The sequence below is a fragment of the Octopus bimaculoides genome, chromosome 3 (genome assembly GCF_046866305.1).
Source record: "Octopus bimaculoides isolate indiv1 chromosome 3, ASM4686630v1, whole genome shotgun sequence".
Classification (NCBI taxonomy): domain Eukaryota; kingdom Metazoa; phylum Mollusca; class Cephalopoda; order Octopoda; family Octopodidae; genus Octopus; species Octopus bimaculoides.
In genome coordinates this window covers 68165081-68183569 of record NC_142930.1, presented here as the reverse complement: position 1 = coordinate 68183569, position 18489 = coordinate 68165081, and the positions used below count along the sequence as shown (strand labels likewise).

The window sequence follows — 18489 nt, the reverse complement described above, 5'->3', positions numbered from 1 at the left end:
CAGACATCTCTAACCTCTCATACATCTAACCACACATTTCCATACTATAAATACTATAATACTAGTCAACACTTATCTCTATTGAAAAGCATTGTCACATCTTCAACAGGCTCATACATCTGCCGCTGAAAACCACTGAAACAGCTTGGCATAGATAGATATTACATTTCAATCTTGTACAGCTTAAAATTAAAACAGAATATTCAGAAACAATGCAATCAAAATATCACAACAATCTCAAATGACCATTCATGAGATTGTGTATTCTCAGTGTGGTAAATATTACAAAAGCTAAATTTCCTCTTCAGACGAAATGGCCACTTAAAGAATGTTATATAGAATAGAACTTTTACCAAAAATTCTTGACAAAGTTCACAAGAAACTATATATTCGAATAATCATCACACACATAGATAGATAGATAGCTAGCTAGCTAGCTAGCTAGCTAGATAGATAGATAGATAGATAGATAGATAGATAGATAGATAGATAGATAGATAGATAGATAGATAGATAGATAGATAGATAGATAGATAGACAGGCAGGCAGACACATACATTACATAATCCTCGCCGAGGTCAACTTTGCCTTTCATCCTTTCGGAGTCAATAAATCAAGTACCAATAGCATACTGGGGTCGATCTAATTGACTAACCCCCTCCCCCAAAATTTTGGGCCTTGTACCTAGAGTAGAAAAGATTACATTACATAATCCAGACCACATTCAAGAAAATTCAGTCTGCTTGAAAGACAGATTATTCGCTTTATTTCATTCACTTAGTGTTTGACAGTCTTCCTTTTATTGTCAACGTTGCTACAATGTCCTCTGCTTCTCTGTATTTAAAAACTAAACAACCCAAGTTCAATCGTCTAAGTCTATATTTTTCTTGTCACAATCTCTCGTCACAAACCGTTCTAAATACTCTGCCAAATATTCACTTCTCATAACTGCATCCACTTTTATTCTTATATTTTGTTTTCCTCTAACTACATACGTGCAGAAATTTAAATTGGTATAATTGTTTTAATCTGCTTCGTTGCTTAACACTTCTCACAATATTTTCTTCACATTCTGTCAGTAAAAAAAATTTTGGTTATAGTTCATGAAGCCAAGCCACAATTAAATGAAGGGATAGAAATAAACAAATGCCGTGGACAAGAATTTTTCCAAAATGGAATCCAATAACACAGTTTTCGGTAATATAGAATGATAATAATAAAGATATATATGAAAGTATAGTCAATTATATCACTCTTATATGAAAGTATAGTCAATTATATCAAACCCCTGAATTTGGCTATTACTTTATTTTATCGGCCCCGAAAAGATAAAATAAAGTTAACCCTTTGTGGGTTGAAACTCAGAACGAACGATAGGAAATGGGATGTTGAGACTTTAATGCTCTTTCCAGAAGTGCCCTAGCTTAACTGAAATGCAATGAAATCGTTTAAACCTGGTGTTGAAACCGGGTTGTGAGTTTGGTTTGCCGAGAGCTTATCTTTCATCTTACATCTCTCGCCTAACCATATTCCTGTACAGGCTTCCATTTGATTAGACATGAAGGCCTGTATATAATTTTGTGTCGAACAATACAAAGTTTTACCCTTTAAGTCTTCCTGTTGATGTCATCGCTTTTGTTGTTGTTTAGTCCCTTGTCCAAACCTGTTTGAGTTTGGCAGATGTACAATCGAAAGCATTACGACCATGAATATCTCTGCTTTTTGGGAGTATGTAAGGATTACACTGACATGTCATTTCCTCAAAGTAAGATGAAAATTGAGGGAGATTCAGCTGCTATTTTGTATTAGGTCAAGCGATTACATAGAAGCTCCTTTTTGACACATTAACTCGTTGACATTGTTGCTTAACCTTAGATCAGCTCCAATCGCGATGACCTATTGTCAAAGACAACCCAGCCGTGATCACCCAGTCTTTTTTCTATGTGCAAAGAACATAGGACTATATTATTCAATGTCACCCATTCTAAGAGATAGACTGTCATTTGAGAGTGGATTTGGCTGCTTTTCTTGTAGCTTAGGCAGCCACAGAGGCTTCCTTGTTGGCTCGTAGACCAAAACGGTGTAAATGAAATGATTTAGTATTAACTCTAAAGCGCTGGTTTCTATCTCGTTATATCATGATGGGTTATTATTGTTGTAATGGTATGAATTGAAGTAATTCTAGTTTTATTGATCCAGAAGGAAAGGATTCACACCTTGTACAGCAGGTGATTAAACAGTGTCAATGATTTCAATGAACTGATGTATTCCTTTTAACAAGCCCCTTATTCTCTCAACACAGGATTCTGGAGCAAATTTCTAATGGAGGAAAGAACTGACACTTATCACTTCTGCCAATAAATAAGAATGCAAATTTATAATTTCTCTAAGGAAGCTGCTCATCTTTATATTTCACATCACATATATTTTATTTTATATAAAAAAGAAGTTTTAACATTTTTATCATAATTTTTACATTTAATAGGAAAAAAAAAACCTTCACATGAAAAAGAATACAACATAATACATTGCTTTCGGCATTTGCTATAAAGTTTTCTAAACTTTAGTCTGAAGAGAAACGATTTCTAAATTCAGAATGTGGTGTCTACTTGCTGTAAGCGAAACTTATTCACAAGTATTAATCATAAATCGAGTAGGTAGACAGACATGCGCGTGCGCGTACACACACACACACACACACACACACACACACACACACACACACACACATGCACGCAGATGTTCCCGGCAGTGCCCGGCTATTATATCAAAATCACACTATTAAGTAATGCGCAGATTTTTTTTTTTCATATTACAAATTATTATACTAATACAAAAGGACCTCTGTCTATTTTCAGTAAAGTAGGAATTATGGCAAAATATTCTTGGACATTCGTTTAATCCAAAATATCAGAATAGACAACATTCATAGTTTTGTCCTGTGATATTATAAGGAGATCATATGGATTTTCCAAGTGTCATAGAATCGTGAAGCTGATCATGGAAAATTAAATGAATAACATTAAAACCAGGAATTATTTTATTGAACTATAATTCAATAAAATCTAATACATAGCTTCTTAAAATAACAACGGAAAACCAATAGTTAATATCACTGGATTGAACAATACCATCAGAACATTCCAAATTGCTGTGATATTCAGTCAACAACTAGCGCAAATACATCGGTTTCAACTGAATTATCACAGCATTTTCGAAACTTTCCGGCAACACTGCTTTATTCAATAATGTAAGAAAGAGATACGACGCGTTGACATGTAGAAAAAGGGATACTAACGAAAAATTACATAACAAAAACATAGGAAGGGACGATAAAGGTAAAAAACCAACTGGCTGAACAGTCAAGAAAGAAAGATATACAAAAGGAAAACAGGAAGTGGCGATGATGCATTCTGAGTAGGGAGTGGTTACAGAGAAGCCGGAGAGAGAGAAAAGAACCAAAGAGAAAAAGAAGAGAAATTGTATATAAGTTGTTTATTAACAAACAGAAGAAAAAGTACTTAATACATGTTCTAGAAAAAATTATTTATTTGGCTCATACTTTGAGTCGTTAGTCATGAATTTCTGTCGCTTGAAAAGGTGATAAACTGAGAAACCCAAGTGTAATAATATAGGTCATCAACCGGATAGATGTAAGTACTTGCGGGCATACATTCATGCATACATACACATACAGGCCATTATGGATTTGTAAAACAAAGAGGTCTCTGATCTACGATAGCCCGTCTCAAATAAATAGCTATACTTTTCGCCAATAAAAACTGAAAATTAAATTAGAAATAAATATTTGTAGATAGTAAAATGAAAACTCTTAAAACTTAAAAATAGATTAATCACCTTCAAACAGTGAGAAACTACCAACTGAAGAGAAAATAACCAATGGAAATTGTTTCAAAGTCAAGCGGAAATTGATACAGATATGAAGGGTCAATCGGTAAAAATTAAAGAACCTTTTAATTAATCAGGGATACTGATTAATTCTTAAGAAAAATCTAAAGAGAGAAAAAGGAGTTTAGACAAGATGTCATGTGATTGGAAGAAATTAGAAAAAATTGTTTTGTTGTTTTTATATAGTTTGGTATGGAGCAATGGGCTAAGCTACTGCAGATCGAAGATTGCAGAAGAAAAACATGGGGAGAAAGGGAATTCCAGAAGTGCAGCATCGAGAGGAAGAATGATCGAACCTTTTGGTTTATGTGAGTTAAAGCACAAATACATAAAATAAGAGCATGTGAGTGGCACAATTTGTTGTTACATCAAGCTTCAACCATTACCGTCCCTGTCACAACATGAAAAAATAGCGTCAAACGTCCAGACATAACAATATCAACCTAAAAGCACTATCTTCCCCACTCAATCTGGACAAACAAAAATATAACATATGCAGAAATAGCTGCGATATCAACAGATTAATTGGCCCCAAACAATATGCTAAGATGCTTACCATCAACAATAAGTGCTAATCAACTATCATGCTCTTGTGAAGCCTATCTGCTTACTTTGGCTATGAGCACCAGAATCTGCAGCATACAAGGGTAAACTGGAGAGTAAAGAGAAAACGATATCTAAAACCAATACTATTCTTCACTGCATAGCAGTATATACAGTACGGTCCTCTACTAGACAGATACGAAATAATTTGAAAGATGGTCGCGCCTTATCATTTAGCCGACCACCTGCTTGTAAGCTCATTTAGAACTGACCTGGAGTACACAGCAACAAATAGAGGCTCTTCGAATTGATAGAGTTTCAGACATTATAATGAAAGCCATACAAATTTGGCTTCATCCTGGGCCACTGTCTTAAAGTGCAATGCAAGAAACAATTGCAGTTTCTCAGAAATGATAAATAATCATAAAGTAGATTTTAATGGGTCACTCTCTCTAAAATGCTGGAATGAACACCTTATCCTTTCAGTAAGGAAATATGAATGATTGGGCCAAATAAATACAGAAACACCAATACTACACAGAGCTTCTTTATAGACGAGCTAAGGGTATATTCCAAAAGCATTAAGAAGTGCGCTGACTAAGTTCTGATATTATCAGAGAATATAGGGATATAGTTTGACTAATATATATGTATAGTAGTTGGGAAGTGTTCATATTCGGTAGACATTCGAGAAAAATTTAACTAAATACAGAATATAGGTATAAATGGCATGTCTATATTCCGTACCTCCAATGACGAAACATTTTGTAACTTATGAGAATATTGTATATATTAGTGTTGTGAAAAGGAATACTTCAGCAGATTTTAGACCATATGGCAGCCAGAGGTGTAAGATCCATATATTATAATGTTTTTGCTATTAGTATCGGCATCAACATTTGGGAGATTAAAATGGACACTTGAAGACAAGGAAGGTATCAACTCTCACTCCCACACCAGCGGTGACATTGACAAGATCTATATTAAACGGACGGAAGCTAGAAGCGGCTTAACATCAGTCCAAACGGTATTTGAACGGACCACGACGCCTACTAAACAGTAGGTGGAGAAATGACTATAGCACATATGTACTGAAAAGTGTAGACGGACACGTGAATAAGTGCTGAGTGTTCAGCTGTTCTATGTGACCCAAACTTAATTATATCTACATTGTTAAACAGAAACTTTGGCGGGTGGGGGGGGACTTGTTTCTGAAACGAGCATATGCACACAATCATGTGTATAAGGCATACACACACAAGTGCAGGCAAACATAATTAGTGACCAAACACACTCATACGCATCAATTACATGAAAGCAAGTGTATCCACAAATAAGCTTACATATAAGCACAGATTAACTCACTCATATACCCACAAATTTCTGAGATTGTGTTGACCCAAACAGAAAAGTCGTGTCACTTTGATAATGGCCAGCATGAATTCTACGAAGAATTAAATCTGCGAGCGAGAAGGAAAGAAACAAGCGAACAAGTAAATAAACACCCATTCATCATATACACATACAAAATAGACACGTACATTGTAGGTACACACATACAAACAGAATCATACAAATTGATTACTTTTTACACAACACAGAACTGAATAGAACAACATCAACAGCATTCGATAGCCAAAATAACCTATGCTTAACTAGTTTTAAATTAGAGTTCACCAGGGTAGACTAGTTCTATCTTCTTTCAAGGTGTTGTAATATTTGTTCCATTTGACCAATATTAAAATTCTCAAAGTAAGATGTAGCTAAATTGTTTAGTTGAATAAATTCCTGTAAATGATTTTACATACACGCACACACACACGCACACACACACACACACACACACACACACACACACACACACACACACACACACACACACTCTTATTAAATTATCTATTCTGGTTATTTATTCAGTCGGAATTTTCTCCGTCTCTGTTCCGTTTTATGCTTTTCCATATTGGTATTTGAAACTAGTAATATAAATATTTATTGATTATCATTGATTTGCCCTAAGTACTGTGAAGGTCCAACATACACGCTTCCCTTTTTCCACAAGAGTAGCCAAAATATTCATATCCACATGTCAGCTGACTTCTACAATAGTGCATGCACATACATTCTATTCATAGTAATAGCAGCAGTAATAGTGCTAAAAACAATAATCGGCAGTAGCCAATAGTGGTGTTGGTGCCAGAAAGGTGAAAACGGTACAAGTCAAGAATAACACTATATAAAAGAATACAGTTTTCCGAGAAACGACGCAAAATAACTTACTTTTCAGTGGAAATAAAGAAATCCTCCTCATTCTCCAGCCTCCCGACAGACGAGAGGCGGGATCGTAGTTCAGCAATTAGTTTCTCTTTGTCACACATCTAAAGAAGAAAGGAAAATGAATGATTAATTAGAAGCCTGAGTGAAATTAGGCTAAATAAAAAGAACAAGTTTATTATTAGGTATAAATTACTTAAATTCATCTGTGAAGGAAATTTCAGGCTGGCCTTAATCAGAATTATTCGTGAGAAAAAAAGCTGCAACAGCAATAATGATCTTTAAATTTGATACTAGGCCGCAAAATTGGCAATTGATAACATACGATGAGGACACAAAAAATAATCTTGATAACAATGATGATAACAATTACGCTGCTGCTGCCGCTAACGATGGTGATGATAATGATGCTTCTAATTAGACTTGAGGCCCGAGTCGTATAGACTCAAGTTATTTGTATATGAGTAAAACTGAATACCCACTGCATGACGCAATAAGAATAACAAGAATACGAAAACCAACAACAATGATAACAACTAATGCAGAGTCAAGAACAATATCCATCCCAACATTAAAAAAATTATTTTGTAAAACTGATAGATTTTGAGTATCTGTTTAGTGGCCATATTTTCTTTGGTCTTTACAAAGACCAATTAGGTGATAAATATATCTGCAGTGAAAAGAAGAAGGATATCTTTGCTGTTTATCTGCAAATCAATTTTGATCGAGTAGACATTATCAAAGGTATTCCAACTATGACCGTGCCATATTTTATCTCAGACACGTATCTAAGACAACATTGCAGAATATACACTTCTATTCTTAAAAAGAAAACGTCAGAATCCGTTCCGAGGGAGATTTGATAACTATTTACAGCAGGTCAAGCGACCTTTTATGGATTCCGTCATTGGCTCAAATGATAAGATGTGATGTACCGAGACTTTATTGATCCGCAAATTTTGTTACGTCAGTTCCTCTATTGAGGAACAGAAGCTGGAACAACTCGATTAGGTTCGATGTTTACAACGAAAGCAAACCAGTTAATATTTCCACTATTACTACTAAAGACAGTCTATTATTGGTTTCAAAATGCTGCTCGAGATACAGCACTACATATCTAATTATGCCTGTCAGGCAATTGCCTCAGCTGAAACCCCATCGAGAATACTAGGCCTTTCTACCTTTCGGAGTCGATAAAATAGCAGCCTTGAATTGAATGAAAGATAAGACAGCATGCGACTTTGCTGATATATCAGTGAAAAATCTATTAAAGTCGCGTGGCTTCCTGAAACAATGCCTGATGCGTGAAACAAGGCAAGAATAGTCATTGTTATTATTTTCATTGACATCATTCTTCCTGATCCAACGGGAGAACCTGTGTGGTCGCTCGATATGCTAGAAATAGTAATCAAATCTTCCTCAAATCTCATCTCGTCATCGTTAAAAGTCGGATGACTACTTTAGATAATCTAATTCCTACTGGAAAGCCTTTGATCTGAGATCTGCGTGATCAAGATTGACCTGGGGCTAAACAACAATGACATTCATCCATTCTCAAGTTGTTATAGAAAATCATTAAATATGACCTATATATAAAATTATAGAATTGATGTCATAATGATATACTATAGAAACGAGATGCGAAGAGTTTTGGTTTGGAAAGGATTTTTAAAAAATTTATTATATGCGTATAACTATATTCACAGGGGGAGCGTTCATGAGTTGCTGAAATTAAAAATGCTATATAAAAAAATAAACGACATTAACAGTATTTGAAATCCTCTAGAATAAATTTTGTTTCCGGCTATTTACCGAAACGGGAGCTAAAATGCATTTCAAGAACCGTTTTGATTAACCATTAAAAGCAAACCACCCTATTTTCTGGCATATTATGCTGTATTAACTGATGTTCTTCATGAAGTTCTCTACATTACAGTGTTTCGGTATTCACACGCTCTTCTCTTTCCTACTGCTTCGGTGTCCCTGCTAAATCTCCCCACCAGAACACATATAATTGCTAAAAGTACTACATATGCCACTTCTAAGCTGATCACATCGTTAAAGACGATCACTGTATACAATAGAAGCAACGCGTTTGACACCTATACTACCCATACCAACATCAAGGCCACCGCTACCACTAAATATAATAACTCCACAAATAACGAATGCTGTGCCTATGTTATCACGACCAATGGTCACCTGCTAGAAACTGCAGCTAGATCTCCCTCAAATCATACCCTAGAATTTATTTTGAAAATGGAAGGCTTCAGTGAATAATATAAATTCTATATACACTACCTAGGTGGGGTGAGACAGGGGAATCGTCCTTTATGAGAGCTAATCTGGGGCTAAACGTCATCATCATCAACAACACAATTTTAGTCCGTCGAGGTCGACTTTGCCTTTCATCCTTCGGATGAATTAAGTACCAGTGAAATACTGGGATCAATATAATCAACTAGTCCCCTCCCCCAAAAGTGTAGGCCTCGTGCCTATTATAGAAAGGTTTATTAACACAAATTAAAAGAGTCAAAACAAATTTAATATTTTCGTCTATTTATATCATCCATAGTAAGCTACCTCGGAAAATGGAGTTTAAAAAAAAAATCCAAGATGGAAATAATGGATTAGAAAGCAGACAGAATAATTCCATTTTTAGGGATATTTATGAGTAAGTTGGTTGGTTTTGCTGACTTTACTACGCGTTGTTTTGTAGTAGTCACTCATTCTAACTACCGAATTTCACTAAATATAAGTTGCAGGCTGTAAAAGAAGAGAAGCTGTATTTTGTTGTTGCCATGGCAACAATCAATAAATGCTGTATTTATGTGTTGAATAATATTGTTTTCTCTTCTGAAACATTAAAAGATAATTATCTATCGCACTATAAGACTCCAACTTACTAGTCAAACTAAATGTTAGAGAATTTTTGCTTGTAATGAAGAGTCGGGGGCAGGGAAAGACGAACAGGAAGAAATACAGAAAAAATAGTAAAATGGAGTGGAACAGTGGGGAAAAAAATAATAAAAAAGGATGAAAAGAAAATAAACGGCTGAGTTTTAAAATATCTCACTTTTGATTCCAAGATAAACATTTTTTATAACTGTGCCAGTGATAGTGATGATGCCAAAGAAGATGATGAACAACAATACTAATAACAACAACAACAACAACAACAATAATAATGTTCTTTTGATCAAGGCTCAAGAGGAGGGGCTTAGTCGATGCCATGACTCTAGCATTTCACAGGTATTTATTGATCCCGAAAGGCTGAAATGTAAAACTGACTTCAGTGGAACTTGAACCCAGAACGTGAAGAGCCAAAACAAATACCACTAAGTTTTAGGGAATTTTTTTTCCTAAATTTGTAATGATTCTGCGGAGCTTGTCTTAGTAACGGTTTCTGATTGAAATACTAGGCCAAAAGTTTGAGAGGAGGGGATTAACCGATTCTTTATGTTATCGGCTTCGGTGAGATTAAAGGAAGAAAATAAACCGCCTTGAGATTTGAATCCAGAAGTATAGAGTCGGAAGGCATTTTGTTCGATACTAACAATTCTGCCAATTCACCGCCTTTAATCTTCTTAAAACTTTCAGCGTGGAAAGCAGATAAATCCGCTCAAAATTTCAATAACGTTAATTGCCAAAAACTCTCTTACCCCAGTGCTTTGAAAACAACTTATGTTGTGTAAAGTAGGGACACCCCCAATAACACATTTTACAGAAGACAATTTTACAGATTTTCCTTAATATATGAATACACACACACACACGACATATAATATATGTATATACCTATGTATAAAAATATACATCCACATATATATACAGTAGTAAATATAAATTTTATACTGTCATACCCAGTTCACGTATTCTATGCTGTCATGCTTTGCTATGTATTTAACCCGCTACTCTTAAACCCCTTAGTTGTCCTCGTTTACTTTCTATGCTTGAATGCTGCTCTTATCTGAGAGCATAATACCATCAAATATCTAGCTCCTTTCCTGTTTTAGCCTGTGATATCAGACACGATTCGCCCAAATTTCCTTTCTGCGATTAATTCTGCTATATTAAGCTGATCAAGACGTGAAAAGATAGTAAAAGATCGATAATCTACATTTGGATTTTAATTTTATCTTCCAGCACTCTTCGTTGCTGCCAATGAATTTGCCCTACCAAAAAGAGAGAAAACCAATATTTTTGTCATTTTTGATATAACCGACGTTGCTGATACTTTTATGGCAGCTCATTGTTTTACTATTGTTGTAACTTTAAAGCCAGGAAAATATTCGGGAGTACCACATTGCGATATTTTATGACCTTTCGTGTTCTGAGTTCAGATCCCGCCAAAGTGGAATTTAGCTTTAATCTTATTTGTGCCGACAAAAATAAGTACCGATCAATTACTGAGAATAAAATAACTGTCCCCTTCTTCAAAATTTGTGGCCTTATGCCTAAGGTAGAACTTGATTGGTTTACTTATTTTTAGTTGGCCTGGTTGTAGAGCTATGCCCATGGATTTTACACGGTCTCCGAAACTGGTGCGATTGATGCCATTATAGCTCCTCAAACTGGTGCAAGTCGTCGATTGAAGTAAAGTTTATGTTTATATGGATAAGAGGATAAATTTATAGGACAGAAAAGGCAACTATAGTAAACAGCACATCTGTGGGCTATAGGTTGGCATGAGTCAGTTAGTCGAGTGCCTTATATTTGGATACTCAAATGTGGGAACCTTACTCCATCTACTGTCTCAATAGTGGCGCTATTGTTTTAATATTGTTGTTTCGATGCTTCGAAGAAAAATCGACCACTCAAACTGATTCAAATGCCTTAGTTACGACCCTTTACATTCTGAGTTCAAATTCCACCGAAGCTAACTAATTTTTTATTTCCCCCACCAAAAGATATGTGACGTTGTGTCAGTTTTAAGAGTCGTTATAAATTCGATGAAGTATAATAGAGTGGAAGAAACAGTTTACTTCGTTAATTCCGTTCCGCTATGTTTTGAGAGAATATCCAGCTGCTTTCAGGTTTACTGTGCGTCTTTTGTCCACAGACAATAAAACGTATTCTTTTCACATAAATCTAGGCATTATCTTCATGTTAAAAAAAATATTCCTGAAAGTTTATAGGACTATATGCTTTATAATTTAGTATCAACATATTTATTTAATACAGTGAGCAACAATCTAATTAGAAAAATTTTTACAGTGAGGAAAATAAATTAGAGCAATGGCTAACATTAAAATCATTTCAATTACGGAAGACAACTCCGAACATATTTCGGTGTTATTAGACGTCCTCAGCAAAGAATACTACGCTTCAAATAGAGATGAAAGGATCACTAAGCAGTTGCACAATAGTATATTCAAGTAGGTATGAAAAATGAGCGTATTAAAAAAAAATTTGTTTCTTCTCTACCACAAACAAGTATGTATTAAAATGTTTAAAATTCGTGAAAATAATATATATTGATACTTGAATTAACATCAGTTGCCCTTGGCCTAAAAGAGAAATGGATATTGTATTAAAATGTTATATACAGTATTGTTGTTGATGTTAATTTAGTTAGCATTATTTTCAATGCTCTTGTTATTGCTCTTATTATCAGTAGGATCGTTGTCAGGGTAACTATTGTCGTGGTTTTTATTGTTTAAGGTCACCCTCACCACTATCACTACAACTGCAACTGTTACCAAAATACAATAATAGATTATCACGACGATTTGGATTTTTGTTGTGAAGCGATTACAATCTAGACAGCTGTCGAAGCTCTAAAATATACAATTCCATAAGTCTGAATATAGGTCATATATGTACGAGTTATTGAAATTCTTAATCGACATTAAAATATAGACGCATTTGGAACAAACAACTACAAAAAATAGGTTAAACATATAGTATTTCGTCAGTCGTTAGGTAAATTGTACAAGGTAAGAATCAGTAGTTACTAACCAAGCAAGATAGATTAAACATTCTCCAGATCGACAATGAAAGAGAAAAGTGTAATACTATATGAACATATAAACTATTGCACTTAAGGGATATTTAGAATTGCTCGACTCTAATTTACTGACAATTTCCAATAAGCTGATGTAATTACTAATTGTTTATATCTTTGGCTGGAAAGTCTATTTGGTTTGTGAAATCCAGATCTTGATAACAACGTCAAGCCTAATGTTTCACTAACTGTAATACATTAATTTGATGGTGGATGATTAAAATCATTTTGACTCAGCTGCTGTGCAACACTTCAGTCTGTCATACGCAGCTAGTAATCAAAACTAGAGGCTTGTTCCAATAGAATGCGTTCATAGAAACTGAGTCTAGCAATACAAGATATCAAAATACTTAAAAAAAGTACTCCTGCTTTTAGAAGTTGTATACAAGGGCAGTGAGTGCTAAGTGTCATAGTGAACACAACGCTGCACAGATGACAGGACGTGGCCAGTGGAGAATCTACTTTCTTTCATAGCATACGGTCGATATTTTCTTTCACTTAATACATCTCTTGCGCTCTATCAACAAAATTACCGAAGCATGTATTACATCCGTTTTCAAGTTGTTACATTTTTCAAGTTGTTACATTTTTATATTTTGAAATGTTTTACTAAAATCTAATGTGTAAGCAAAGCTAAAGATAGATTTATGGATAAGAGGTTTTGCAATATTCAGATACGTATAATCATATGTGCAATCATAACACACCGGGATCGACTTTTCATCCTTTCGGGATTGATATAAGTACAGTCAAGAACAGAGATACTTTAAAGCAACTATTAAAAAAAAATCAATCTAATAAGCCTCAGAGAAATGGTTAAACTCACAGAGAATTATTTATCAGAAAGGGTTTCAATTTTTGGATGAAAATAATTTCATTTTGAATATATTGTCAATGCCTATCGGAATTGCAAGGACGCCACACAGTTTAGTTTCTCTTCTCTATAAATGTGTGACTCTGCTCTTAAAGAAAGAAATCAATCAGGAAATTCTGGATTATCGCTACTGGCTGAATGTGTTCGTCCATTTGAATGGCTGATTTATAACTTAAGCAGCTTGAAAGGGGAAAACATGTATTCAATATAATGTTGTTTTCTTTTTTTCAATAATTTGATTGTATAGTTTGTCAACCCATCGTATCAAAACTGAATCAATTTCAAAACACTTGTTATTTAAAAAGTATATACACACACAATGTGTGTGTGTGTGTGTGTGTGTGTGTGTGTGTGTGTGTGTGTGTGTGTGTGTGTGTGTGTGTATGTGTGTGTGTGTGTGTACAGTGTGTGTGTGCGCGCGCGCGCTTTGCGATGATCAAATACCACTTGTGTGGTGGGAGAAGAAATGAGATAATAGTTCAAGTTTTGATCTCTAATTTGAAGTTACTACTGAGAGGCAGCTATTGACTCGTACTACATACAGGTGGAAAGATTAAATCATCCGAATTCAATATTTTTCTGAAACGTGTTAACTCATGCAAATATACGTGTTTGTGATTAAGCTGTCATTTTAGCATCAATCGCAACTGTTTTATAATGGTGAGATTATTTGTAGTTAAAGGGTGGTGGTTAACACATTTGGTAAAGCATTTGAAAAAATACATTGGGGTATTTAGCCTCGATTCTAAATTCGAATACTGCCAATTTCTTGACTTTCTACTCATTTTTCGAGTAAGTTAAAAAAAAATACTATTGAAGTATTGAGACCGATACAATAGACTGTTTCCATCCTTTAGAATACGTGGCCTTGTGCCTGAGTAAGAAATCGATATTGCTTGTAATTACAGATATTTTAAAAACAAAGTTTGGAAGATTTTTTTTTCTTGCCATTTAATACCCTAAATTCCAACTACAGGTTAAAATATTCTTACACTGAATCTTTTATCGCAGAAACTGTCAAAACCAAATTATGACTGTACAATAAAGCCATGAAGATATCGTATATGTATGACAGAAAAAAGTCATTGATTCTCCAAATATCACTTGCTTTCAAATATTAGCTACGGTTATCAGTTGATTCTGAAATGTATTTATATCTTGTTAATCACTCACATAAATTGAAGATCAAACTAGTTTGAAGTGATCTTTTTCTCGTTAGTATCTTCCTATACAAAGGATCAGCATTACTTCCTTTTCAGACAACCTTCATGTTTATACCACATATTGAAGGTAAGAATGTGGCGGCGTTTACATATTTTGACATAACCATCTAATCTAAAATTAGTATTCTGCGCTGATATGTACTTGACCAATTACCCATTAGTGTTGTTATTCACATCACAACTTCATTGTCATTTTGTAAAAATTACTTTTATTCTGGGCTTCTTTAAATGTTTCTTTGCTTTTTAGGTTTTCCTGATGATGTTATTACTGTTAACTTATGGTATGCTTATCATTGAAAAAATATTATAATCAATAAGATGATACATAGATCTCCCTCAGAAGCTAGCTTAGATCCTTCCTTTACCAGTACACAAGAATGATTCCGTGTGAACTGGAATAATGTTTATATATAATATGGATCAAAAGCCAACCGTAATAAATCATGAAGCAAAATTGAATTAACTTTTCCATGGATTAAGATTCTTCAGTAACGGTTTGCTCATCTTCACATTTTGAGTATATTAGTTTAAAGCATTTAATATAATATTTTCTGTTTAAAACATTTAATACAATATTTTCAATTGCTATACTCTTAATTTATATGTTTGAATCTCAGATACAATTAATTTTCAAAAGTCTTCTGTTATTGTTTTAATATTCAAAGTCTATGATAATAAATCTAGCTATCTTTCGGTAATCTCAGCCATAGATGGCGGTTGAAAAACACTGCATTGTCATCGTGATTTAATCACATTATCCAATCAACCAGCATATTTCTCCCGTGTTTCTTTTGCGTTCTTTTTTTTTTCTACACTTCGTCTATTTGTTCTATTGATGTTTTCTTTTCGACTTTATAATTTTACATGCCTTACAAAAATATTTTAATTTGGTTTCATCAAATATTCTCTAAAACTTCATACAATCTCTGAAACATCAGACACTCTCTAAAATATCAGATAAAATATTTTTCTACTGAGATAATATAGTTTGCAGTTTCTGAGGTTACATCAAAAATAACATATACAATTAGAATATAAATCGAATTGTACATAAAATCGTCTTCGTAAAATCAAGAGTAAAATGGTTTAGTACCTAAGATCAACAGGTTAATTCAAATTTCTTGCTGAAATGTGAACCAACGACAGAGAAAAGCATTCAGTTAAAAACTGTCCTGGAGAAATAAATCCAGAATTGAACTAACTTTAAACGTCTAGAGTTTAGAGTTATTGATTTCAAGAAGTAATAATCGAAGTGTAACATTTATGAAATAGCCAAAACAAATAAGCTGATTATAAAGAAATCTAATATTTGCACTAATAATTTATTTGATAAAAAGGAGTATGGTTGAGTGAATGAAGTTCAGTACATTACTGGTATTTAGTTTAACCATCCCTGAAGGATAAATTGCTGTCAACATCATTGAGAAATGAATGCAGAATGTCAAAGATTATAGCTTAATACGCTTTAATCTACAGAGATGACTTTCCACTCATATACAATTAATTAAAGCTGTGTGTACGTGTGTGTGAAGACGTACACGAATGTGCATGTGTGCTGTTTGTATTTGTGTGTGTACGTGCGTGTAATAGATGCTTAGTACAGTAGTTCACCGAGAAAATCAGTGAATATTTTGTTATTTAGCTCATATCAGTTTTAATTGATGAAATTTATGATCAAAGATTTTCCATGCGTCTGTTTGAGTATCATCTACGACTAAATTCTCCTGTGTGTCCATACATTTTGAGTACGGTAAGCTGTGATAAGGGGGAACAAGACTTATTTCTATCAGATAGAAAAACCGCGTAGAGGTTCCTTCATTGGCTCGCGAATATGTTCTTTAAATAGAAGATGTGTATAAATAGAAAGATGTGTATTTATAAATAGAAATAGTGACTTTGATAGAGATAACATCATTAATGGAGATAAAATGATGGCTCCTTGAGAGACGCTAAAATTTATAGTATTGTGGTTTGTCTACCGTGAAGAGATAAAAAACCAAATCGATCTCAGCCGAATCTGAAATCATAATAGGATAGTTGTAAAGTACTAATCAACGGCATAAAGCATCTATATAAACCAACATTCTATAATTTGTTCCAGTTCCATCATCGACAAACGCTGCAATAATACACGTATCATAAAACGTGCCTTATTTTTGTTTCAAATATCAAAATACCAGAATCTCACAATTCTGTTACTCCACAAACACTTATACTATCATTTTTTTTACAATTTGTTATCATCACTTTTCAATGATTTACCATCTTGAAACTTTAAATTGATCCAAATTACATAATTCCCCTCACTGAAGTTATGAAAATGCTATTCTCCATTAGCATCTGTAGTCTTTTGTCTTCTATGAATCTGTTTCCTTTGACATCAAAGTTTTTGAATGCGTCTGGTTTGAGAATCTTCTAAAAATTCTTATTTTATAAATTGAAGTCACTTTAAAGCTTAACTTAACGTTCATAATTCTTCCCTTCTCTACCTTAACTATCTCGATTAAATTCACCTCTAACTATACACACCACTTACAAACATCCATTTTCGTCTTTAAAAAGAAAGCGAAAAACTCCAGTTCTCGTCCCAGAAACTATTTTCCCGCTTTCATCCGCTTTCCACATATGTCTGACCTCACAAAGCAACAACAAAGCATCCTGTCCTAACTTAACTAGCAACGCCACCTCCATCATCTTGCAATGAATATGAAGAGGTAGTCACTGACAAAGGTTTCCAAACAATCAAAGAAGATGCAAAAGATAAAAAGAGGAAGAAGACTCTGACCGTTGGCAAAGAAACAAAACTAAAGAAACAACTATAGTGTTGGAATATAAGAAACATGTTAAAAATAGAAGCCTAATAAAAGCAATAATAAAAGAAGAGTTTCTTGAGAACGAGATCAAGCCACGTATAAACTGTCAATAAGAACCTTTCGGTGCACGAAGCTCCAGGACGAGAAATGGTTGGTGGGCAGAGGCGCTATGTATTCTAACCCTACCTAGCCAACGGTTTCTCACTCGCGTGTGACGAGAACCCTAAAGGAATTTTTCCGTTTTATCTGTTAAAATAAAGTGTAATAAATTTAAATTATTACTTATTACACTTTTTATGACTTCACGTAATCATTTTTGTTTTTATGAATTTTTAATTGTTCCTTTTATATATTGTATAACGTTTTTCACCTGTTCACTCATTTTTGTATAACTTTTCTCACTCGTTACACATGACACACATACACCTTTGTAAACCTACAATTTAATGATAATTATATTAACTTTTCTTTCACGAGTTAATAAAGAAATGATAGTATGATTTAAAATGTTAGAAAAAAAATTATTTATAACATTATTGATATTATTATTATGTCATTTAGTTCTGTCCTGAGTTTTGTCCTTAACTTTGTCTTCCATCCCTTTGGAGTGAATAAAGTATATATCAATACCGTCGTCAATATCACCGAATATATTCTTCCTCACAAAACATTTATGGTATTCTGCCTACATTAAAAATCCTTAATTCTAATACTGTGAGGCGGGTTGATGACAGAATTTGTAGTTGGGGTTTATTATACGTTCTGTAAGACTAGGGTGTGACCAATCGAAACATTTCTTGTGAAAGCTACAACACCTGTTGCAAAATCAATATCTCAGTTGATAAGCAG

General features: G+C 34.0%; 1 protein-coding gene across 5 annotated transcripts in view; it reads right to left on the bottom strand.

Moving 5' to 3' along the window:
- The window catches only part of LOC106882638 (uncharacterized), a 185713-nt gene that overhangs the window by 91708 nt on the left and 75516 nt on the right, over positions 1 to 18489 (bottom strand). For all 5 annotated transcript variants that reach the window (XM_052966364.2, XM_052966362.2, XM_052966366.2 and 2 more), the window contains one exon: positions 6730 to 6827. In XM_052966364.2, the coding sequence (XP_052822324.1) occupies positions 6730 to 6827 (98 nt within the window). The remainder of the gene's footprint in view (positions 1 to 6729; positions 6828 to 18489) is intronic.